At 46.9% G+C, this 24,621-nt stretch overlaps 1 protein-coding gene across 1 annotated transcript in view; it reads left to right on the forward strand.

The window, feature by feature from the left end:
• The first annotated feature begins 8,074 nt into the window (after nt 1-8,074).
• The window catches only part of LOC111153543 (endoplasmic reticulum metallopeptidase 1), a 40,834-nt gene continuing 24,287 nt past the window's right edge, over nt 8,075-24,621 (forward strand). Inside the window, exons 1-6 of the mRNA XM_022512614.1 lie at nt 8,075-8,403; nt 9,788-10,089; nt 14,302-14,429; nt 15,050-15,155; nt 22,817-22,963; nt 23,852-23,944. Of these exons, the coding sequence (XP_022368322.1) occupies nt 8,075-8,403; nt 9,788-10,089; nt 14,302-14,429; nt 15,050-15,155; nt 22,817-22,963; nt 23,852-23,944 (1,105 nt within the window). The remainder of the gene's footprint in view (nt 8,404-9,787; nt 10,090-14,301; nt 14,430-15,049; nt 15,156-22,816; nt 22,964-23,851; nt 23,945-24,621) is intronic.

The following is a 24,621-nucleotide window of genomic DNA, read 5'->3' on the forward strand; positions in this document are numbered from 1 at the left end:
CCTGCCGTTCCCTACAGCCCTGATCTGATCTGTTCTATTTTACTTTATCTGCCCATATTTGCCAGGGCTCTGCCATCCCAAAAAAGTCACAACAACTTGGCTGACACAATGGCATGTTTGAATAACCGAGGTCTATGTGTCCCTTGGGTTTTCATCTCTGAGTCTCTCCCATTGGGCTCCCAGCCTCGCAGGGTTCCCCCGAAGAGCTGCTTTACCTCCCGCTGTGATATTTGTGCCTGTTTATGGCAACAGAAATTAGAACCCTGGAAAAACCTGGAAGGCAGTGGTTTTTAAAAACCTGAGGCTATGAATAAAGCTGTTTCCTTTGTCTTCTGTAAGGAATCAGCATCTCTGACAAAGATCTGTTTACTGATCTCCTTTCAAGAAACTAAGAGCAGAAATCCTAATTTGAGTTGCTGGGAAGTGGGTACCGAAACCTTTACTGTCATCACGTTTTACAAAAACCGCAGTGGGGCAGCAAATCCCTTCCCCGTCACTCTGAACTTGGGCAGGCCTCTGCCTGAGGCACGGAGACTTTTCAAGTTCTCCTTACTGTAGTCCTCTGTGAATGGTTGTAGCGAATCACATTTCAAAGTACTGTTCTTGTGGTGACGTTCGCGTCATATGAGATTAGCCGTTTTAGAAGTGGACAGTTTAGGGCACTGAGTCCCTTCACAATACCGTGCAAGCCACTGGCTCTGTCGGGCTCCGAAACCTTCTTCATCGCCCTAAAAAGAAACCCCCTACCAGTGAAGCCATTGATCCCATTCTCCCCTCCTCCCTGTCCCTGGCAGCACCAGTCTTCATTCTGTCTGTGTGGATTTCCCGGTGGGGTATTTTGTGTGTGCAGAATCAGCGTGTGGTCTTTTGGGGACCGGCTCCTTGCACTCAGCAGAATGTGTTTGAGGTGTATGAGCAGGGCACCCTGTATCAGCTCGTCATTCCTTTCTAAGGCTGATTCCTGCAAATGCATTCCCATTACTTAAACCAAAGAAACAAACTCCTACCCCCCCCCAGTATTCCTGTTCTTGTTCCTTCTGGTTTTTTGTAATTACTTGCATTCCAAGGGCGACTGAGACTTGAAATGTAACAGGAAAGCAGGTTTGTTTGTTTGTTTTAAATATTTTATTTATTTATTTGACAGATTACAAGTAGGCAGAGAGGCAGGCAGAGAGGGGGGTGGGAAGCAGGCTCCCCGCTGAGCAGAGAGCCCGATGCCGGGCTCAATCCCAGGACCCTGGGATCATGACCCAAGCCGAAGGCAGAGGCTTTAACCCACTGAGCCACCCAGGGGCCCCGAGGAAAGCAGGTGTTTTCAGCAGAGAAGGTAGGAAGGCACCGGAAGGTGGGCCATGAATGCGCACGTTTCCAGGGCTGGAGAGAGAACAGAGCAATAGCAGATCCTTGGTAGCAAACGGTAGCTCTCGAGGTAAAGACAGAAGTCAAGTTTCCCTCGGACTCATGTCACAAGTGGCCGTTCACAACTTTACTTTAGGTTGCTATAAGAGAGTTTGGCCCAGAAGTCACTAATGTCCTTTCAGGCACCTGTAGAGGAGTGATGGGAGGATCTGGAAACTGGGTTACAGATGCAGAGATGTTCTCTCCCCAGCATTCCCGTGTCTTGTGACTAAGGTCTGACCCACAGAACAGGAACAGCAGCAGTCACATCCGGAGCTCTTACTGGGTCTCGTGGTCTAAGATCTCAAAGCATCATGGTTTGCCCCACTTCTTAGATGGGGAAACTGAGGCACAGCAGGGCTAACTAATTCACTGAAGGAGACGTGGCAGGGGGTAGGGCAGCCCATACCAAAGGGGTTTAATGCAGTAGGTGGGTAGGACACAGGAAGATGATGTATTTGCAGGTCGCCAGGCAATTCTCATGTTACGTGGTCCTCAGACCACACTTGCAGAGGCATCTGTCCTTATCCAAGATCCTTCATTGTCCCTTTTCTCCTTTGGGCTTGTTGGAAAAGCAGCAGGTTGCAGATGCTATTTTCAGCCGCTAAGCACCCGATGAAGGTCATGGGCTCGCAGGCCAAGTGAAACCAGTCCAGGACAGAACCTGCAAAGGGTCTTAAGGGACTGTAGGAGGAGACAGCCACTCAGAAAGGCTCTGCGGAAGGGATGGGGGCTCTGGGTGTGCTGTCTTCGAGGGGCCGAGCCCGGGCTGTGCATGCACTCGTTCATTTTTTAGTAGTCCAAAACAACCAGCTTCAGCATGCAGTCAGCTCCCCACCCCCCCAAAACTGCTGAGTCACAGCCTCTGTCCGGGCTCACCTGCCCTGCGCCCCGGGAAAAATGCAGACAAAGCCCTGGGTATGTGCTGCTCAGATGAATCTCGGGAGACCTTTTCCTGTAATACTAGGAGTGTCCATGCTGGAATCGATTTATTAACTACCTTCGGAAAGGTGACAATGGGGCAGATCCCAGGTGTCTTCCCAGGCCCAGGGCTGGGGGCCCCAAGCTCACTGTCTGAGGCTCTTAGAGGGAACAGCCAGCCCAGGCTAGACAAGGTGGCAGAGACACAAATGGATACAAAAGAAAAATACCACTCATGGGTCCCTAAGTTGTTGCTTTGGTGTTTTTCCTCCCATACATTTAATATCTATACAATATAGTCCTTATTCATTTTGTATCTTTATTTTTTTCTCTTTATATTTTTTCCTCTTAACACTTAAAATAGGAGTACTTCTCCCACATTGTTGAATAGACTTGGGTGATGTTGTGTTTAATGCTACGTGATGTCTCACCCTCTGGATGCACCATAATTTATTGGGACTTTTCCTTTTTTTTTTTTTTTAAATGCTGAAGTGGTTGCCACATATTTGATTTTCGTAGATGGGCGTTCCTTTGCAATTTCTAAAAATTACATCATCAGTAGATTCCTACAACTGAAAACACTGCATCAAAAGTTGTGTATTTTTTTTTTAAGATTTTATTTGACAGAGAGAGCACAAGTAGGCAGAGAGACAGGCAGAAAGAGGTGGGAAGCAGGCTCTCTACTGAGCAGAGAGCCTGATGCAGGGCTCGATCCCAGGACCCTGAGATCATGACCTGAGCCGAAGGCAGAGGCTTAACCCACTGAGCCACCCAGGCGCCCCAAAAGTTGTGCATTCTTTTAAGACTCTTGGCACATCTTTCTGGAAGGGCATTCCAGTATATTTCCCACCTGCATCGTATGAAGGTGTTCACCAGCTCATCTTTTGTGAGCGGTGCATATTTTAATTAAATCGGGACAAAACATTTTTTCAACATGGTGAGTTGAAAATGGTCCACATTTTTACATGTGTTCTTTCAATAGGAAGGATGAATGGTTTACATATTTTTCTTTTGAGGCATTGGTGTTTGTCTTTTAATATATATCTGGTGTTTGATTTTAATATATATGATTAAATAGATCTGTTAAATTATAAATTATAAATATATAATAGATTTAATTTTATATTTGTATGTGATCTATCAAGACAGAATGAGAATAGAAGTATCTAGGTCCCTTGTTTTTTTTTTTTTTTTTTTTTTTTTTAAGATTTTATTTATTTGTTAGAGAGAGAGCATGAGCACAGGCAGACAGAGTGGTAGGTAGAGGCAGAGGGAGAAGCAGGCTCCCCGCCGAGCAAGGAGCCCGATGTGGGACTCGATCCCAGGACGCTGGGATCATGTAGGTCCCTTGTTTTTAGAATTTGTTGAAAATAGTGTTTCAGGTTTGTCATTTGACTTTTCATATTTTAGGTGATTTTTTAAAAAGATTTTAAAGGTGGGGAGAGCATGAGCAGGGGATAAGGGCAGAGGGAGAGGGAGAAGCAGACTCCCCACTGAGCAGGGAGTCCAACGCCAGGCTCTGGGATCTTGACCTGAGCCAAAGGCAGAAGCTTAACTGACTGAGCCACCCAGGTGCCCAGTGATTGTTTTTGATATGAAGTTTTCAGTTTTGTATAGTCAAATGGGATTTTTTCCCCCTCTACTTTTTTGTTTTGTTTTGTTTTGTTAAAGAGCCCTTGTCCATTTGGAGTCTTAATTCTTTAATTATGTTTACCTTCTCTCTCTCTCTTTTTAAAGATTTATTAAAAGATTATTAAAGATTGGGGCGCCTGGGTGGCTCAGTGGTTAAAGCCTCTGCCTTCGGCTCAGATCATGATCCCAGGGTCCTGGGATCGAGCCTCGCATCGGGCTCTCTGCTCGGCAGGGAGCCTGCCTCTTCCTCCTCTCTCTCTGCCTGCCTCTCTGCCTGCTTGTGCTCTGTCAAATAAATGAAAATCTTAAAAAAAAAAAAAAAAGATTATTAAAGATTTATTTATTTGAGGGGAGAGGGGCAGAGGGAGAGAGAGAATCCCAAACAGACTTCGGGCGGAGTGGGGAGCCTGACATGGAGCTTGATCCCAGGACCCTGAGAGCATGACCTGAGCAGAAACCAAGAGTCAGACACTGAAGGTGATGAGTCACCTGGGCACCCCTACCTTATTTCTTATCAGTTAAAAAATTTATGTTTAATTCTGAATTTTACTTTATTTTTCTTTTTGGGTATGTAATATGGTGTAAGACTCTTTAATTTTTTTTTTTATCCCCAAAAGAGCCAGTTTTCTCAGCCCATTTGTCTTCTGCAGCTGGTTTGGATTTTCTTCTCACCTCTTGGCTCGGGCTGCCCCCTAATTTTACTGTCACTGCAGTGTGAGGTCAAAGGCCCCCTCTGCCGGCCTCAGCCCTGGAGAACTTTCACCAGGTGCCCTGGTAGCACCTCTTCCAAAGAAGGAGGCACATCGGCTTTGAGGTGACCTCGGTGGAAGATAGGGACTGTCGTTTCCTCTGAATACTGACAGCCTGCATGGCCTTTCACTCAACTTGGCTAGCTTACTAGAAAATACCAAGAGATGGCAAAACAGAAGGGACTTGGGACATCTTGGTGCCTGTAGGCTGGTCAGACTCTCAATCTGTCACTTGTCTGTGAAGTGGGATGAAGTGAGTCAACCTGTTATCCGTAGGTCACCAGATCGAGCTTCTGGAGCCTTTCCAGTCTCATTCCACCCCCATCAACAATTTGATCTGTGGGAACTAGGGCATATGTTGTGTGCACTGTGGTCTACAACCCACACAAACAAAAATACAGTTCAATGGCTTCAAACACTTCAAAGGCCAGACATTAGCCAAGTCTCCTGTTAGCTTCCATGATCTAGGCGTGGCCAGGGTGCTGCTTTGCTTGGTACCGAGACTCTGAGCAATATTACAACACATAACCTAGCCCATGGCCGCTTCACAGCTCAGAACCGCCCCAGAGTCCTTGGTGTGGCTGAGGAGGCCCTCCCGCACGGGCCCCTGCCCGCTTCTCCGACCTCCCCTCCATCACAGCCCCACTTGCTCAGTCAGCTTGGAGCCACATGCCCTAGGTAGCATTGCTTCTGAATACCCCGATTCATTTCCCTCTGTCTAGAACACTCTCTCCTCAGGCCCTTATGGCCCCACCCCATTCTTTGGTTCATTCAGGTTACCTTCTGTGTCATCTCAGAGAGCTTTTCCTTGCTTATTCAACTTAAAAAAAGAAAAAAAAAAAAAAAACAACAGCCTAGGTCACTCAATTCTCTGGTTTATTTTTCTTTATAGCAGTTTATGTGAAATTTTCTTCACCCATAAATACACACCCTCTTGTTTATTTTCTCTCCCAACTAGAATGTATGCTCTGTGAAGGCAGAAATATTGATTTGTCCTTTTCTGTGTTTCCTCACCTTGGTTGGTATCTGACAGAGTAGATATGCAATGGTTGATAGTTTAAAAATACTCAAATGTGAATACCATAGTTGACACAAGTCTAGAGAAAAGCTGTCGTCCAAGAACCCACCTGTAAAAATGTGTGCCATCTCGGGCCCTATGATGATCACAATGGGAAACAGCCTTTATTCCCATCTGCAAAAGCCTGTATAAGCAGCAACATTCCAGAAAACATTAATTAATGAGACTTATGCATGAGGATCTTTCATAAGTATTTCATAACTATTCATATGATTAATCCTTACTAAAGCCCTTTAAGGCAGATATTACCTCCGTTGTCACAGATAAGGATCCTGAGACTGTAACTCACAGGATGACATATTTATCAAAGGGACCCAATTCAGGATCTCGGATCTGACTCCAACAGCCAGGCTCCTTTCTGCTCTGGTGCACTGCCTTCCATGGAAGATCATCAGAGATGCTTAGCACACATTATCCATCCCAAAAAAGAGAGCTCATATGACTTAACCACTAGCACAGCTTCTAGGGGCACAACTTATCCCTAGGTTTTCTGATACCTCCCAGCCTAGAAAGTGACAGCATAAAATACGTAAAGCTTAAAAGACCATGGGACATGCATGCCCTTCCCCTAAGAATGAGTGAGCTCCACATCTTGTTACACTACAGCAAACAGAGCTGTTTCTGAGGTCTTATCTTCCAAAGGTGGTAGAGTTTTTGGAAAGAGAATAGCAAGAAAACTGGTTCTTATAAAAGACAATATATATTCATTTGCTCATTCTGTAAGCATGTTTTAGGTGCCAATCATGGGCTAGCCAGAGAGATAAGCACTGGGGACACAGTGATGAATAAACCAGGTAGACGTTGTCTTTGGTCTCACAGACCTCATGGGCTAAAAAGGATCTTTGTTACCATGATGCTGCTGCCATAAACTTTCATTTTATGGCTCAAGAAATATTTACAGACGACTTACTATGTTTCCCAGTTTGGGTTAAGAGGAGGGAATAAAACGGCGAGCAAAGCCAGACACAGTTCCTGCTTTCATGGAGCTTACAGTCTCACGGGAAAGATGGTAAATAATAATGTGCGTCCATGGTGCTGTGAGACCCTACAAATAGGGGAAGCTGGCTTCCTTGGGTTAGCAGATTTCTGCTTGAGGAAGTGCCACTGGAGCTGAGGTCTGGAGGAGGAAGAGAAGGAGACTAGGCAATAAGGGGAGGGACAAACCCTCCGTGCACCTTGAACAGCCCGTGAGAGGATCCTACTGTAGAAGGAAAGATGGCGAGCAGGAGGGACAGTGAAAGAGGACTGTGTGTCGGGAGAGCTGGGAATGAGTGTCCTGGTTTCAGGTGGGCCTGAGCTCTGGCCAGGAGCCGCCCCCGGGGTGCTGGTGTCCCTCCCTAGCTGGCCTCCAGGTTCACGGTCTTGGAACTGCAGCAACTCCATGTTGGACACAGCTTGTAGGCAGGGAGGCTCAGGGTGTCAGCAGGTGATCCCTAGTATCTACACTAAAACCAAGGTTACACCTCCGAGAGACCGGGAGAGAGCGACAGCTTTCCCTTTCCAGAACCTTCCTTTCCAGAGTGCCAGACACAGCAGTGGACCAGAATGCTGTTTTTTTTTTTTTTTTTTTTTTTTTGTGGGGCGGGGGCAGGGGGGGATCCCACCAAACTGGATCTAAGTTCTTCATCTGTTACCCGTTAGGTTTCTGAGCTATTCAGTAAGAACAAAAATCTTTTCGGGGTTCTTGTGAGAATCAAATGCGATGAAGCACGAAAGCCCTGAGCACAGGGCCTGGCTTTCGGCTGATGCTCAGCAAGCGTCCTCCATCTGTCAAATGGAGAGCATGAGAGTGCTGGTTCCTCACATGGTTATGAAGATCCGTGTTGGGACGGCGTGTGTGGGACCGGTAGGCTGGGCCTTCTCTGCGCAGTCCCGGTTCTAATTTTAAGAGCCGGGAGCCTACTCTTCCTGCTCTGTCGCCCCTTGTGAATGCGGGGCCACCGTGTTCGGAATCTGCCCGGTGCACCACGCGCGTCCTTTTATAAGCGAGCTCTCACTTGCCTCGCGTTTGCAGGTTTCTGGGTACCCTTCCGTTTGGAAAGCTCTGTCCTACCCCGGGAAGGGCCGCTCTGCCGCAGAAGGCACAGCCGTCACGCCCACCCCTGGGCAGGCCTGCCGCGGTGCCCGCCGCCGACCTGCCCCGGAGGCTGGCGCGCGGCGGCCGGGCCAATCAGAAGAAGTTTGGCCCTCCGCAGGCTCCGTCCGCTCACTAGGAGGCGCTGCGGCGGCCGCTGCTGCTCCCGGGGCCGGCGCGGGCCGGAGCGGTCGGTTGGGCTGGCGGCTGAAGCTCGTGGTCATGGAGTGGGGCTCGGAGTCGGCGGCCGTGAGGCGGCACCGCGTCGGAGGGGAGCGCCGGGAGGGCCCGGCGGCCGTGCCCCAGCCGGGGAGAGAGGCCCCGGTACCGAAGCCCCCGGTGGACGCGTGCAGCGGCGGTGCGAGGACGCGGAAGCGGAGCGCGGGGGGCGGCGGCGGCGGCGCGGGGACCGGGCTGTCGGAGGCGCGCGCCGCACTGGGGCTGGCGCTCTACCTGCTCGTGCTGCGGGCGCTCGTGCAGCTCTCACTGCAGCAGCTCGTGCTGCGCGGGGCCGCCGGCCGCCACGGGGAGTTCGACGCCGGCCAAGCCAGGTACCCGCCGCTCCCGCCCGGCCCGCGCGTCCCTCTGCGGCTGCGGCCGGGCCCTGGGGCTGCAGCACCTGCGTGCGCCCGCCCCCGCGGGATCGCCCGGGCTCGCCGGCCGGGAGGGCCCCCGTGCGTCCCTGCCCCGGAGTCCCCGTTTATGGGTGCCTTGCCCCCAGTGAAGCCGGTGGTGCGGCTGGGAGCCGGGGAGGTGTCCCGGGCTGGGGTGGTGGTGTGTGTGTGTGTGTGTGGGGGGGGTTGCGGATTGCGTTTGCTTGTCCGCCTCCGTTCTGCCCCACTCGAGCTTGGAGGGTTGGTAGTCGTCCCCCATCTCCGGGAGCAACTTCCACTTTTTACTAGTCCTGCTTTCCAAATGAAATGGGGGGTGCCATTTGTGTATCTAGGCGGTTTTACAAATTGGGTATGGGGGGAGGTGATCAGGGGGATAAGGCAGTGCTCTTCTTGGGGGTCACAGTCCTCATACCTGTAAGCCATGGAGGCTTTTTCTGAACGACTGTGCATTCAAAATTTTACAATTTCAGAGGTTCTCACGTTCCTGAAGTTTGTCCTTGGGCCCCTGGTGTGTGAGATTTGGTGGTTTCTTTTTTGGTTTGTTTCGTTTTAAAGACGAGAGACCTTTGAGCATGCTAGGGGACGTGATTAAAGTCAAAGGTATTGTAACGCTAAGTATATCAAAGTTCCTAAAGTCTTAAGCTAGCAGAATTTTCAAGTCACTGTGTTTTAAAAACTTTTGACTACAAAGTGCTGGAAGCTTATTTTCTTAAGGACTTTCTAGAACACACCTCCCCCACTCCCTTTTTGCCCGTTTGGAATGCAGTGAAAAGACAACACATTATTTTGTTTGTTTGTTTGTTTTACGGGTAGGGTTGGCTTTGGTCTGAATGGAAGGTAGTAGGCCTAGTGTGCACTGAGGGGGCTGTGTACATTCTAAACGATCAAAGTTTTCCTTTCTTATTCAACCTCTCTCCTTAATTGTCTTTGCTCATTGGCTTGAGAATCAGTAACCCTCCAGAGTGTGGTGCCATGTAGCTGGGTTCTGTCTGTCTAGCCTTAAAGAGGCCGCATGTTCAGAACAGAATTCCTGGTCTTTGTGTTGATTTGTTATGGAGATAGGAAGAATTGGGGAGTGGGGTGGGTGGAGAAAACTCAGAAGGGAGGAGCTCACTAGAGGCAAAATAAAATGATGGAAACTTACAAGTGATTTTCACAGGGTACCTGAAGTAATAAAAGTCAGCCTTTTTTATGTGAAAAGTCAAAGGACTTGTTTGTGCTGGGGAGGGTGGGAGGGCATACAGGAAAAATTTGCCTTGCGTCAAGCACTAGTTCTAAGCCCAGCGCTCCTTGTCACCGTCACCCTTTTGGTTGCTTCCAGGGATTATCTTGAACACATAACATCCATCGGCCCCAGGACCACAGGAAGTCCAGAAAATGAAATCGTGACGGTCCGTTACCTTTTGGAACAGATTAAACTGATTGAAGCTCAGAGTAACAGCCTTCACAGGATTTCAGTGGATGTACAGCGGCCCACAGGCTCCTTTAGCATTGACTTCTTGGGAGGTTTTACAAGCTACTACGACAACATCACCAACGTCGTGGTGAAGCTGGAGCCCAGGGATGGAGCCCAGCACGCGGTCCTGGCCAACTGTCATTTTGACTCCGTGGCAAACTCGCCAGGTACGGACCTGGTCTTTAGTGCTGTTGGAGTTGCGCGTCGGTCAGCCCAGAAAGCTTATTAACCCCAAGCTGCGTGGGCACTTGTTCAAGACAATTAGAATCTTAACGTTTGGTTGAAGATCCAGAGCCTGGCTGGTGGCTCAAGTGCTTGCTTGCTTGAGGTTTTGAGCGTCCACGCCAGCAGCGCAGGGACAGGACATGGAATGTTTCTGGTAGATGGCAGCTGCCTCAGCAGTCGGCATTGCCAGTCCTGTGTCCCCGTGTCCCTGTGTCCCGGGGTCGGGTTCTTCCAGTTGAAGTGTTTAGTCAGCTAGATGTTGTACAAGGCTTTATGTGTTTGGGATGAAGGAACCGTTTTTGCCTTCAGGGAATGCAGGGTTTGGAGGACAGCTCTCCTGGCAGTGTCTGGTGACCGGTAAAGGGAGGATTTTGGTTCACTGGGGATGCCATACTCTGAGAATATCTCATTAGTCCATAAATCTTGCCCTGAAAATACTTTGGCAAAATAGAATACTTGATGTTTAGGTCGGTGCCTGACAGGATAAATACTTGTAGAATGAATGAGCATTCCCTAAATTGGACTTGTATTTTTAAAAATAAGATTCATGAGAGAGATGTTTTCAGTAGTTAGATTTTAAGTAGGGTTGAATAGAAAGCAGTAGCTTTTTATAGTGGAATCATGATATCTGGGAGCTGGAGAAGCTGAGGTGGCATCTGTTCCACCCTGTCTTTTGTCACAGGAGTAAACGTAGGTGATCACCACTGCTGGAGATGGAGGTGGCACCAGATGCTGGGCCTTCTAGCCTGTCAGTTCTTTGAGCTGCGTTTAAAGGAAGGAGAGTATTAGCGGGTAGTTAATCTTCTTTTTGGCAGACTACCTCACCTCTTCTTTGCTTGGTTTCTGGTCTGTAAATGGAGATAGTAGGACTTCCGTGGCATGAAAAATATTTTTTTTCCACTGTTATTTGAATTGCTTGTTATTTGAATTTTTGAATTGCTTGAACTTATAGCAGACTCATATGAGCATTCCGAGTTGTATGAAAATAAAAAAATTGTTTGATAAAATGATTCATACTAGGATGTCTCTAATCACAAAGACTGCCAATTACACTTAGAACGTAGCACTCTTTTTCAAGTATCCGTGTACAAACATCCGTTTTATAAAGTCAAATACCTTTGTGTGTGCTTAGGGAACCAGTACTCTCTATGCCTACTTCAAAGAACCTGTAAATTAAGCGCCGCCCCCACACTCCCGTTACAGTGCTTAAATTCTTGGATGGGACAGATTAACACCGTGGTTATTTAAGAGCATTATAAAGGAAAGATGTGTATGCAAGTCTCAGAATCATAGTGCCAGATGTTACATACACGGAAATGACAGCGATTTTATGGGTCATTGGAACCTATTTTTTAATTAAGATTTTATAAGAATACCTAGCCAACAATTTCAAGGAAATTTCTGTCAATTACCAATTGTTCAGACAGTTGAAAATAAATAAAAATAGCTGAAGACGACAATCATAAAAGAGACCATCATCTGTATCCTTTTAGTGGATGAACTAAGTGAAACACAGAGATGCGCTTTTTTTTTCTTTCTTTCTTTCTTTTAGCTCTCCTCAGCAGCGTATCTGGAACTTTAGGAACTGATATACCACTTGGGAGTAATGTTACCCACAGAAAGGCCTTAAATGTCTTCTTGGGTTTGCTGCATAGCTCCAGTTGGTAGAAGAGAGTGAATTATTTCAGTGGTGGTTTCAATTTCAGGGTTAATTCTCACTGGAAAGTGAGGTTGGTGTACCACCCGCCCTTAGAGATGTGGTCCTCTAACTTTCCTTCCCTTTCTGAGAGGTATTTAATCGGGGAGCCCCGGCTGGCTCAGTCAGTTAAGCATCTGACTCTTGATTTCAACTCAGGTCATGAGCTCAAGGTCGTGAGATCGAGCCCCATGTCAGGCTCAGCGCCTACTTGGGATTCTCTCTCTTCCTCTCCTTCTGTCCCTCCGTACCTCCCCCTCCCCCCAATATGTAATCTTCTCTAGCCCCATTCTCAGATGCCAGAGCCATTAAAGGAAGGTAAGTGGACAGGTTAACTTTTTCCTTTCTTTCACTTTGAATAAACATTTTAGTATTTGCTGTTTACATTGAAGTAACTCAGTCTCAAAGTTAAAAAACAGTCATTTCCTTGAGTTGCCGGAAGCTGTTACTTTTTACTGAGCTTTTTACTGATAGCGTGTGGACTTTCTGCTCCATAGTAATTAGATAATGATTACTTTGTTTCACTTCGATTTAAAATACAATCTAGTGACCCTACCAAGACAGGGATGGCTAATTCGTTTCTTCTTGAGTAGGAAGTGGGTTGGTCTGGAATTTACCAGTGCTGGAGTAAGCATTTTAGCTGGTTTCAGAGTGTTTCTTAAATTTGTGAAGAGAAGGAACAATTTATTTTTATTTATTTTTAAAAGATTTTATTTATTTATTTGACAGCAATCACAAGTAGGCAGAGAGGCAGGCAGAGAGAGAGGGGGAAGCAGATTCCCTGCTGAGCAGAGAGCCCGATGTGGGGCTCCATCCCAGGACCCCGAGATCATGACCTGAGCCGAAGGCAGAGGCTTAACCCACTGAGTCACCCAGGCGTCCTGAGAAGGAACAGTTTAGTACTAGATGTGGTTCCTGTGTTCTTACAATCCTCATAACACACCTGTGAGGTAACTGTCATTAGCCTTGCCCTCCAGACCAGGAAATTGTAGGGTAAGTGACAGCTAGAATTTACTTCCAGGTGTTTCTTGCCCTGAAACTCACCCTAAATTCTGCAGCACCCTGCCTCCCAGTGTATAAACCCAGAAATGTTCTTGGCCTGGGTTATTTCTATGTCTTGTTTACTTAAACTTGAAACTTTTTAATATGTTAGATTTCAAATTGTACAAGAACAGAATTGTTTGACAACAGTGTACTCATCACCCAACTTCAAAGGCCTGTTCTTATTTTTTTTCTCTCTGCGCCCCTGTACCCATTGGCTAGCTATTTTGAAGCAGATCTCAGCCGTACTAATTTCTCTCTATTTCAGTCGGTATCACTGAAGGGTAAGGATTCTTCCTGGACATAGTCATAATACCATGAATTACCTCATCTAAAATACTTAACTGTATTTCCTCAATATCATCAATTGTCTGGTCAGTTCCTTTACCTCTTTGAGTGTTTAAAAAAAAAAAAAATCAAGGTATGAAAGTCATCTTTATAATCACCTTTAATCTGTAAAGTTTCTGAATCCAGGCGAAGGGAAGAGGTCTGACGAGGGCCTCTGCTTTCTCGCTGCCCGGAGCAGGGGTGCTGTTCAGGTTGCTGGCATCCGTTCCTGTGTCTTACTAGAACCTGTATTGTTTTGTACTTGTTTGTCACATAATCCCTTTCATGACATGAACTTTAAAAAATGCGACACCCACCCCCCTCCCGGTCAGTGTGGAGGGAGGTGCAGCTTTGTGATTGCGGCAGGAAAGGCACAGAGGCCACAGGGATGATGCTAGAAGCCAGAGCACCAGACGTGAGGTTACTATGGAAGACATGGCCCGAGGAGAGAGAATGGAGCAGATTGCCCCGGGGTGATGAGAATGCCACTCTTCAGTAGTAAGTGAGGCCCTTCCTGACTGCTGATTGAACAGATGTGAGTCGAGTGACGTTCAGGGCAGGCGTCCCACACTGGCCCGCCGGTCAACCAGACGACGGTCCCAGCCCTGTGGAGTGAGGCAGGGTGGGAGCTGACCGACAGCCATGCTTCTGGTCTTGCAGCCACGGGCGGGCGGTGCTTTTTTTTGTGTGAAGTAGGCTCCACGCCCAGCATAAGGCTAGAACTCATGACCCTGAGATCAAAACCTGAGCTGAGATCAAGAGTTGGACACTCAACTGACTGAGCCACACTGTGGAGCTTTCTTGATGAGAAAAACCCATTTGTAGCCATGATGGTTCATCCTGTAAAAGGTTTTTTTTTTGTTTTTTAAATTTTTTTGTTTTTTTTTTAGTTTCAAAGATTTTATTTACTTAGAAGCGAGAGCATGAGAAACAGACTCCCCACTGCACAGGGAGCCTCATGCGGGACTCGATCCCAGGACCCCAGGACTATGACCGGGGCTGAAGGCTTAACCGACTGAGCCACCCGGGCGCCGCTTCATCCTCTAAGAGTTTTAAAATCTGAGGAGCAATCTTGTTTTCTGATTTAAAGGTGCCAGCGATGATGCCGTTAGCTGTGCAGTGATGCTGGAGGTCCTTCATGTCTTGTCGGCATCTTCAGAACCCTTACATCATGCTGTCATATTTCTCTTTAATGGTGCTGAGGAAAATGTCCTACAGGTGAGATTTTACTCTTGGAGGTACTAGATTTGAGTAATAACAAAGAATATAGTAATAATTCTAACCCACACTTCGATTATTCATTTGTGTAGGTCACATAGTAGTATCACGTAACAATAACGTTGTGCCCAGCAGTGCCTCAAAAAACTCACAGCCCCTGCGGACCCACGTGCAGCATTTGAGAACTCGCCACAGATCATCTTGTCAGTGTTTGATTCATAAAAGGGCTCTGTGAGGGCACAGTTAACCACCTCGGGGTTTCTGGGACCCTGGAGTTCCAGAGCTATTTTGAGACCGGCACGCAGTGTGAACACCCGAGCACGAGGCTCGTCCTTTCTGCTCTGTCGGTGGCCCAGCCTCACGCTTGCTGACGGTGCTTGGCACTGCCCACGGGAATCAGGCTGCCTTCTGGGATGGTGACTTTCCACTCAGCAGACGCTCGCAGCCATCAGGCGCGGAGAGGCAGACACGTGTCTTGAGATACTACCTTTGAAAAAAAAAAATTTTTCCCATCCTTCCCCTTATCAGCATATACACTCTGTCTTTAAAATAAGCAAAATAAAGACTTCAATAATTTAAGGTTGTTTAACCTATATTTGTTTTATTCCCTTCTTATTCAGGCCAGTCATGGTTTCATAACTCAGCACCCCTGGGCCAGCCTGATTCGCGCATTTATTAACCTGGAGGCGGCGGGCGTGGGAGGGAAGGAGCTGGTGTTCCAAACAGGTATGTGAGCCTGTGTTTTACATTTTCCTATACTTGAATGCAGTTCTTATTTTTATGAAAGTGGAGGCTTCTCGGACTTAATCTCTCCGATGAAACCTTTGTAAAGCATGGGATACTTTTGCTTGGTCGCTGTTGGCGTTTTCAACAAGATGATGTGACAGCACCCGACACTTGCATTGCACTTACGCGCCGAGTGTTCAGAGGATCGTCTGTGTACTAAGTCACGTAGTCCTCAGAGCAGCCTCAAGGCTGAGTACTGTCACGCCTGTCATTTCGCATGAGAAGACCAAGCCAGGAGACATCACAATGTCCGTGAGGTCTCATAGTTGGTAAAAGTCAGAGTGGGATGGAACCTAGGCGGCCCAGGCTCGCAGCCCTTGCTCGTAACCACGAACCAGATTGTCATGTAGGCGGAGGACGTTGTTCTGTCTGTTACGGGTGATCACGATCTAAGTAATACTAAGTGACAACTGTTTCATGAGTTAAATGAGAAAATACGCTTCTGGTTAAGGGGCTTTAAGTCGATCATTTAATTAATTTGAATCTCACAGAATTCAGTAATACTTCATCAGCCAGAGAAATATTTTTAATTTGACAGGTAAGCCTTCCGGAGGGTAACGAGATGATGGGGCACGAGGATAGCGCGCATTAAGTTAGTGAGGGTCATTTGTTGTGTTTTTTAACAGAATTCAAAGTTCTGGGCTTCCTAAACTCTCACGTGGGAAGTTGCATTTTCCCCAGTGTGTTAGAAATGTGCACAGTGTGTTTTAGCCAGACACACAGCATTTGGTATAAGTTCTGTAGTGGGGGGCCCGAGATGGGCTAGAAGAAGTAAGCTGATAGGGGAGCTGTTTAGTGCCCTGTACAGACCCGGTGTTGGGGGAGATGTGCTAAGCATGTCTTTATAACACACCTTAAACAGCACAGTATTTTAATGTTCTCCAACTTATTTTAGACATTTACCCTTCAGAATGGGCATATGTTTTATGTCAGCTGACCTCTGAGAATCCCAAGGTCATGAGATGAGAGGAATGTGTTCCTTTCCTTCTAACTCTCCGACCTTTCTGCTCGCTCTCACGCCTCACCTAACCTGTGGGAAGCTGGCGCAGACCTCTGTGGGGCTCAGTAGAGGCCACAGTATTATTCGTGCCCTCCTGCTCTGGGGTTCAGTCAGGATAGGGGGGTTATGGGATGGAACAACCACCAGATCAAAAAGCAGCAAGAGGAAATTCTGCAAGGAGAGCTGACGCCATGTCTGTCCTCCAGTGAAAATGTCAGGGTCCCACACAGGCAGGAGCGTGTCTGTGCATCTCCCCTCCTGGTGGGGGGGTGCTCTGTGTGAAGTGCTCAGTACAGTTCGCCTTGGACTCCTAGGACCCAGATCAAAACCAGTCCTGAGGTGTAGCCTGTACTTCTCCTGAATTTATTCTGTGCATCTATATGAACACGCATGTGTTCTGTGCTTGTATAGAAGTGAATTTTACACGTGTGTAGTCCAGAGACGTTAAAACACATTTCCCTCGGGTCAGTTAGCTCTAGATCCAAGTTAATGTCTTCATTTACATTTATCGAGTACCCACTTCTGCTGGGTGTGACTAGCCTACAGTCCATGATCTTTTTACTAAGTGTGGGTAGTTTTACATAAATGTTACACACCTGCATAGATGTTAGACGTGTTAGCTGGAAAGACGCAGACAGACTACAGTAACGGTCCCTGCTGGTTGGTGAGTGTCACCGGGTGGAGTGGGGGTAGGTGTCCCTGGGGCAGAGGAAGGGGCTAAATGTGAAAAGCCACCTTGAGCTCTCCGTTGCTTCATGAATTTAAAACCAGAATTGTCATTACTGCTTTACTTACACTCTTTTTACTTCTCTGTATTGTTTACATTTTGCATTGCATTTGATGATGTCAATAATGAAAGCAAAGAATAGAGTTGTTACTAATTAGCAATATACAGTTTCCCCTTGGACAACGCAGGGGTTGGGGCGCTGATCCCCTGAATGGTTGAAAGTCTGTGTGTAACTCTTTTTTTTTTTTTTTAAGATTCTTAAAATTTATTTATTTGACAGACAGAGATCTCAAGTAGGCAAAGAGGCAGGCAGAGAGAGAGAGAGAGAGAGAGGAGGAAGCAGTCTCCCCACTGAGCAGAGAGCCCGATGCGGGGCTCGATCCCAGGACCCTGGGATCTTGACCTGAGCCGAAGGCAGAGGCTTTAACCCACTGAGCCACCCAGGCGCCCTGTGTGTAACTCTTGACTCCCCAAAAACCTAACTACTGGTCTACCATACACTGGAAGCCTTACTGATAATGAGCAGTTGGTCAACACACATTTGTATGTTGGATGTATTGTATGTTGTAACCTTTAACAGAGTGAGCTAGAGAAAAGACAATGTTCTTAGGAAAATCATAAGAGAAAATATACTTCCAGTATTACACATATTTATTGAAAAAAACCTGCATGGGAGTGGATCGGCACAGTTCAAGCCCGTGTTGTTCTAAGGGTTAACTTTACATACAGTTCAAACGTTTCATTTGAAAATAAAATCCTCATGCTTCAGAATTAATTTTTTCAGGAGGGCATCCTGCAGAAGATTTGGAGAGAATGTGTCCCCCCTTTTCTGAGTTTTTATTCCATGTTTTCCCTGTAGGTTTTGGTAGCTTGTTCCTGTGGCTGAACCACATACGGGACAGCTTCCTGGGCTTGTTCCGATGTTCCAGCACCTTCCTCAGGCTCTCCCTTCACCGTGCCACTGCCCCCTAAAGGTTGGCTTCCTTGCGGGGAGGGCTTTCCAAGTCAGCGTGGCTTCCACTTGTGACTGCAGGGGGATAAAGCCTCTGGGGTGTGGAGTCCTGCTAGATTGGCCTGTCCTCAGTTTCGTAATTAACAGGCACTTGTCCTATTCTGGAAACGTCTTGGTTAAAACCATTAGTACTCACTTGTGTTCCATTGTCCCTTCAGAGAGAAACATTCACCCGGGGAGTTTTCAGTGACTGGAATAATCATTACCACCTGATTCTAAAAAGGGCCAGGATGCAGGAAAGAATGACTGACTTTATCAGACTGGCGATCTATGTCATGACCCAGTAAGGCTGCTTGAATCGTTTTAATGTGTTGTAAAATCCATTATTTTAAAATATAATCAGATTAAACCAGTAATAAATGTCCCCTGTGAAAAACTCAGATACTACCAACCTTGAGTAGAAGCCCCAAAGCAAAGGGGTCACAGAATCCTACTTTCATCTTATGAAAAATGTGCCCCATGTCCTGCCCCAGAGCAAACCAGTGTGATGGTTTAGTCCCTGCTCTTCTGGAATTATTTCTGTACACACACATTGACAGAGTGAGTGAATATGTATTACAAGATGTGATCCTGCTCTATTTACTGTTTTGTAACCTGCTTGAGATCACATTCATTTAAAACAGAATACAGCTTTAGTGAGGTGTAAGCCACATACCGTGTAATTCACCCATTTCAAGTAAAACTCAGTGGTTTTTAGATCTGTTCACGGCATCAAGTGGCCATCAGTGCATCAATTCTAGAATCTTCTCATCATCCCAAAGAGAAGCCACACACTCACTAGTCTGTTTTTTTTCAATATATAGGATGTTTTCTAAGGTCCATCCATACGTGGTAGCACGTGTGAGCACTTCCTTCTTGTGACTGAATCATGTTCCACTGTACGGGTAGAGTGCGTTTTGTTGGTGGTTTTCTCAGTTGATGGACATTAGGATTGATTTCTGCTTCCAGGCTCTTGGGAATACTGTTGCTGTGGGCATTTGTGTGCAAGTGTGTGTGTGGACATATGTTTTCCTTTCTTTTGGGTGGATACCTAGGTCATATGGTAAATTTATGTTTAACTTTTTAAGAAACTGCCAAACGAAGTAGTCAAGCTTTATTTCCGAAGAAATACAAATTCAGATAGTAGTAAATTTAGCGTTGGTGGTATAGTGGTGAGCATAGCTGCCTTCCAGATAGTAGTAAATTTCAATTTACTTTTTTATTTATTTATTTTTTTAGTGAATTTTTTAGACTTTAGATGTGCAGAAAGTAAGTAGAATGATAATGCCCAGTGCTGGTGGGGCGGGCAGTGTTGGACAGTGATGGGGGAGTGTAGACTGATGCCATTTTGGCACAATTTGGCAATAGGTACCACTTTAAAAAAACGTGTGCAGACCCTTCTGTCTGACAAGGCCACTTGCAGGAATTTATCCTGTAGAAATAACTGCACATGGACACATCAATCCAAGTACTGCATAGTCTTCTTGGCTTTTTTTGTTTTGTTTTGTTTAAAGATTTTATTTATTTATTCGACAGACAAAGATCACAAGTAGGCAGAGAGGCAGGCAGAGAGAGGAGGAAGCAGGCTCCCTGCGGAGCAGAGAGCCCGATGCGGGGCTCGATCCCAGGACCCTGGGATCATGACCTGAGCCGAAAGCAGAGGCTTTAACCCGCTGAGCCACCCAGGCGCCCCCTCGGCTTTTTTTTTTTTTAATAAAGATTTTATTTATTTGTTTGACAGAGATCACAGGTAGGCAGAGAGGCAGGCAAAGGTGGGGGGGGGGGAAGCAGGCTCCCCACTGAGCAGAGAGCCCAACGAGGGGCTTGATCCCAGGACTCTGAGATCATGACCTGAGCTGAAGGCAGAGGCCCAACCCACTGAGCCACCCAGACGCCCCTTCTTGGCTTTTTATAAGAGCAAACAATTGCAGCTGCTTCCCAGGTCTACGCACAGGAGACTGGTTATGTTCATGGTGACGTAAACATTTTCCCCCTCTCCGGACAATTGCGTATTTCTCTGGTCCCAGCTATTGCGGTGTTCCCCAGGAGTGGAATTCCTTGTCTTACCTGGCTCCTGTAGCACCCGCACAGGCTCCAGCCAGACGCCCCAAGGTCAGACCCCAGATCACACACCCTTGGCAGGCAACCTTGAACCAGTCACACAACTGCTCCTGCTAGTTCCTCATCTGTAATGTTGGGAGAGTGTCAGTAGCCACCTGTCAAGATTAGTAACCACCGAGTAAAACCCTCAGTTCTGTAATTCTTCATCTAAGGGCCCCCTTTGCCTTGTTTGTACGGTGGGGAGTAGCTCACTCAGGAGCTGACCGACTTGCCTCGCCCGGTCTCTCCAGACTTCCTTTTTGTACCAGAGCTTGACCTGTAGGCCTCAGCGGGCGATCAGTGAGAGGCTGGAGCTGGGCTGCGGTGCCGACACGCAGGAGTTGGCTCTCCAGGGGCTTAAAGGGCAGGCAGCGGACATTTAAAACTGTACATTTCTTACCTGCCGATGGGTCTTACTTTCCCTCCCTCCCTCCCTCCCTCCCTCCCTCCCTTCCTTCCTTCCTTCCTTCCTTTCTTTTTTAAGATTTTATTTATTTGAGAGGGAGAGCGCGTGCATGAGTAGGGTGGGAGGAGCAGAGGCAGACTCCCCGCTGAGCAGGGAGCCCTATGTGGGCTCGATCCTGGGACCTCTGGATCGTGACCTGAGCCACCAACTGAGCCACCCAGGTGCCCAGGTCTTAACCTTTTTCATTCATGTTGACATTGTAAGTGTCTTTGTTTCATTTTTCATTGTAAAAGAAAAGCACACAGCTCTGGGTGTTCAGCCTGATGAATTTTTACGACAATATAATCATATAACCAGAACCCAGATGAAGATTGAGAGTATCGTCTGCACTCCGGATCCACCCCTCTGACCCTTCCCAGCCTTTCTCCTGTGAAAGGTTACTGCTGTCTGGACTTAGGTCTTGACAGATTTAATTTTGCTTGTGTTTGAACTTTCTTTTTTTTTTTTTTTTAAAGATTTTATTTATTTATTTGACACATGCAGAGAGAAAGAGGGGGAAGCAGGCTCCCTGCTGAGCAGAGAGTCCAATGTGGGATTCGATCCCAGGACCCTGAGATCATGACCTGAGCCGAAGGCAAAAGCTTAATCCACTGAGCCACCCAGGCGCCTGTGTTTGAACTTTCTGTATATTGATTCCCACACCATGTTTTCTTTTGTGTCTGGTCTCTTTTTGACTCAACATCATATCTGTAAGATTCATCTGTCTTGTGTTTAGTGGGACTTCATTCTTTTTTTTAATTGCTGAATACTATTCCATTGGCAAGAGCAGCCAGTCTGCTGGTGATGTTAGATTGTAGGTTTTGGCTCTTAAGAGGGGGTGCTGATATGAACGTTCTCATAAATGTTTTTTGGGACTCCTGTATGTGATGACACACTTCGGAGTAGAGTTAGGCATAACATGCGTGCGTTCAGCTTTGGTAGATACTTTTGGTAGATAACTGCCATACCTAGATGTGAAAATCCTAAATAAAATATTAGCAAACTGAATCCAGCAGTGTGTGTGTGTGTGTGTGTGTGGTGTGTGTATGTACACACACACATGTATATGTATATGTATGTGTATATCTACATATATACACACACACCACACACACACATAGAAAAGATAACGTTTTCCAACTGAGTTGAGCTTATTCTAGCAATACAAGATGATTTTTTTCCTTCCTAAGTTCCAGGGGTTTAACAGATGATTCAATATTTGTGTGTATTTCAAAATGATCGCCACAGTAGGTCTAGTTAACATCTGTCATCAATCACAAAGTATTTTTTCTTATGATGAGAGCTTTTAAGACCTACTCTTCTAGCAGTGCTGTAGTATTTGGTACAGTGTTATTAACAGTCACCGTGCTGTACCTTGCATCCCCAGGACTTATTTATCTATTTATTTATTTATAAATAAAGATTTCAGTATTAAGTAGTCTCTGCCCCTCTGTGGGGCTGGAACTTAGAGCTGCCCGCTCCATCACAGGAGCCATCCAGGCACCCCAGACTGACTGAGCTGTTGACTGCAAGTTCGTACCTTTCAACCGCCTTCACCCATGTCAGTGCGCCCCGCCTCCCCCCCACCCCGCACTAGCCTGTACCTCTGGCAGCTGTCAGTCTGTCTCTGTATCTCTGAGTTGGGATTATTGTTTTCTTTTGTTTAGATTTTATATTTGGATGAGATCATATAGTATTTCTTTTTCTCTGTAGGACTTATTTAGCATAATGTGCTCAAGGTCTATCCATGCTGTTGCAAATGACAAGATTTCCTCTTAATGGCTGAATAATATTCCATCTTGTACACACAACTGTATGTTTGTAAGACAATTGAAGATGTAAAGGTGAAAAGATTTGTCTTAGGATGATGGACTTTTGGGTAGTTCTTCATTTTTAATCTTAAAGTTTTATGAAGTGCTGTTATTTTGTAAATAAAAATAATTTTGTTTTCTGACAAGTGATTCCTCATTTTTTTTTTAAAGATTTTACTTGTTTATTTGACAGACAGAGATCACAAGTAGGCAGAGAGGCAGGCAGAGAGAAAGGGGGAAGCAGGTTCCCTGCTGAGCAGAGAGCCTGATGCATGGCTCGATCCCAGGACCCTGGGATCATGACCTGAGCCGAAGGCAGAGGCTTAACCCACTGAGCCACCCAGGCACCCCTAATTCCTCATTCTTAAAGTTAATATACACCTAATCAAACAAATGTTAGAAAACATAGGAAACAAGGTGAAGAGACTGCTCTGGGTCTGTGTCCTCAGGCCACAGCAGCAACTGTGTGTGGTGTGTTAAGAATATGACCACGTCACCTTGTGCTGTGTTCTCCTGTTTCCTTCTAGGTCCTGAGAACCCATGGCTGGTCCAGGCCTATGTTTCCGCTGCTAAACACCCGTTTGCTTCCGTGGTGGCTCAGGAGGTCTTCCAGAGTGGAATCATTCCTTCAGATACCGACTTCCGCATCTACAGGGATTTTGGGAACATTCCAGGTATTTTGTGCACTACCGTGGGCTCTAGCCCAGTGGCGATTAAGTAGAAGCAGGTTTTACTTTTTTGCAGGACTGTGAGCCAGCAGTGTATCCTGAGAGTGCATTCCGTCGTGAGAGCTGTGTATTCTGAGTCACTGAAACTGATTTCCGGATATTTTCCTTTTCTTTTAAATTCTGGTTTAAATCAAATGCTTGCCTTTTCTAGAACCTGTCGTCTTTCCCCACACAGCGGCAGGACGGGGGACAGCTGGTTTGCACTTAGGCTCCCCGCAGTGGTGGCCGGAGATCCTGGAGGGTCTTCGGCTTTGTCGTTGCCTGCCTTGGCTAGCTCCCGTGGCGGCTTGTACAGCTGATGTGAAGTTAGAGTTTGGCTCTGGCCCAGCACGGGTGTAGACAGCGGAGTTCTCTGGCCTCCTGAGCTGTATGCCCCCCGCCCCTCGCTGTGTGACTTGTGAGGTCTCCCTGATATGTGTACTTCCCTGGTTATTTTGTGTCGCAGCTCTAGACGCTGTCAGACATTCATGAATGGGACGGCGATGGTGCCACTGCTTTGACATTTTGTCGTTTAGGAATTTAATATGTTAAACAGGCTTAAAGAAAGGTTTTTTTAAAATTTTTAATTTTTTATTAACATATAATGTATTATTAGCCCCAGGGGTACAGGTCTGTGAATCGCCAGGTTTACACACTTCACAGCACTCACCATAGCACATACCCTCCCCAGTGTCCATAACCAGCCACCCTCTCCCTCTCCCCGTGGCAACCCTCAGTTTGTTTTGTGAGATTGAGAGGCTCTTATGGTTTGTCTCCCTCCTGATCCCATCTTGTTTCTTTTAGAAAGGTGGTTCTTTAGAGCAAAATGACGCTTTGTTTTTTTCTGTGTCTTAGGAATTGACTTAGCTTTTATCGAGAACGGATACATTTATCACACCAAGTATGACACCGCAGACAGAATTCTAACAGATTCCATTCAGAGAGCAGGTTGGTATTCAAACGTAGACTCTTGGTCTGTGGTAAGATGGGGTCTCAGGGCTGACCTACAAACCTACAAATTCCCTGTGGACTGTGCATTAGGGACGCAGTGTGCGGTGTGCATGAGCTGGGTGGGCTTTGGAGTCTGATGAGGGCTCGGATTTTAGCCTTGAAGTCTAGGTCAGCCGTTAAGAATGTAGGACTGTTCATGGTGGGGCACTGGGAAGAGAGCGGGCCCAGGGTGAACGTGGTGTGGCTGAGCGATGAGCGCGTATGGAACGGAAGTCAGGTGGCAGAGGGGGCTCTGGGCATGTCGGGGCAGCGTGTCTGGCTGCAGAAAGTTATGTGGGTCCATCTTGGGTGGTGAGGGCAGGTGAGTGGGTTACAAAACAGGTGTCAGCACAACACCAGGGCTGGGGCTTAACATGTTTTCCAGAGAAGTCTGGAGTGGTCAGGAGAGGGGAGTCTGGTGGGGAACCCTAATGACAGAGTTGATAGGATTTGGTGCCACGCAGAAGAGAAGGGTGCTCCAGGAAGAGCAGAGCATGGGCATGTGCGTGTGTGCATGCGTGTGGATTGTTGGTGAGTGGTGTCAGGCTGTAGTCTGGGTGGGACTTGTACAGGAGCTGACCAGGGGGCCGGCGGCAGACCCGGCTGTGAAGCCTAAGTCCCAGCTGGCTGGGGAA

This window comes from Enhydra lutris, unplaced genomic scaffold (assembly GCF_002288905.1).
Source record: "Enhydra lutris kenyoni isolate GAN:26980312 unplaced genomic scaffold, ASM228890v2 scaffoldscaffold33, whole genome shotgun sequence".
In the NCBI taxonomy this organism is placed as follows: domain Eukaryota; kingdom Metazoa; phylum Chordata; class Mammalia; order Carnivora; family Mustelidae; genus Enhydra; species Enhydra lutris.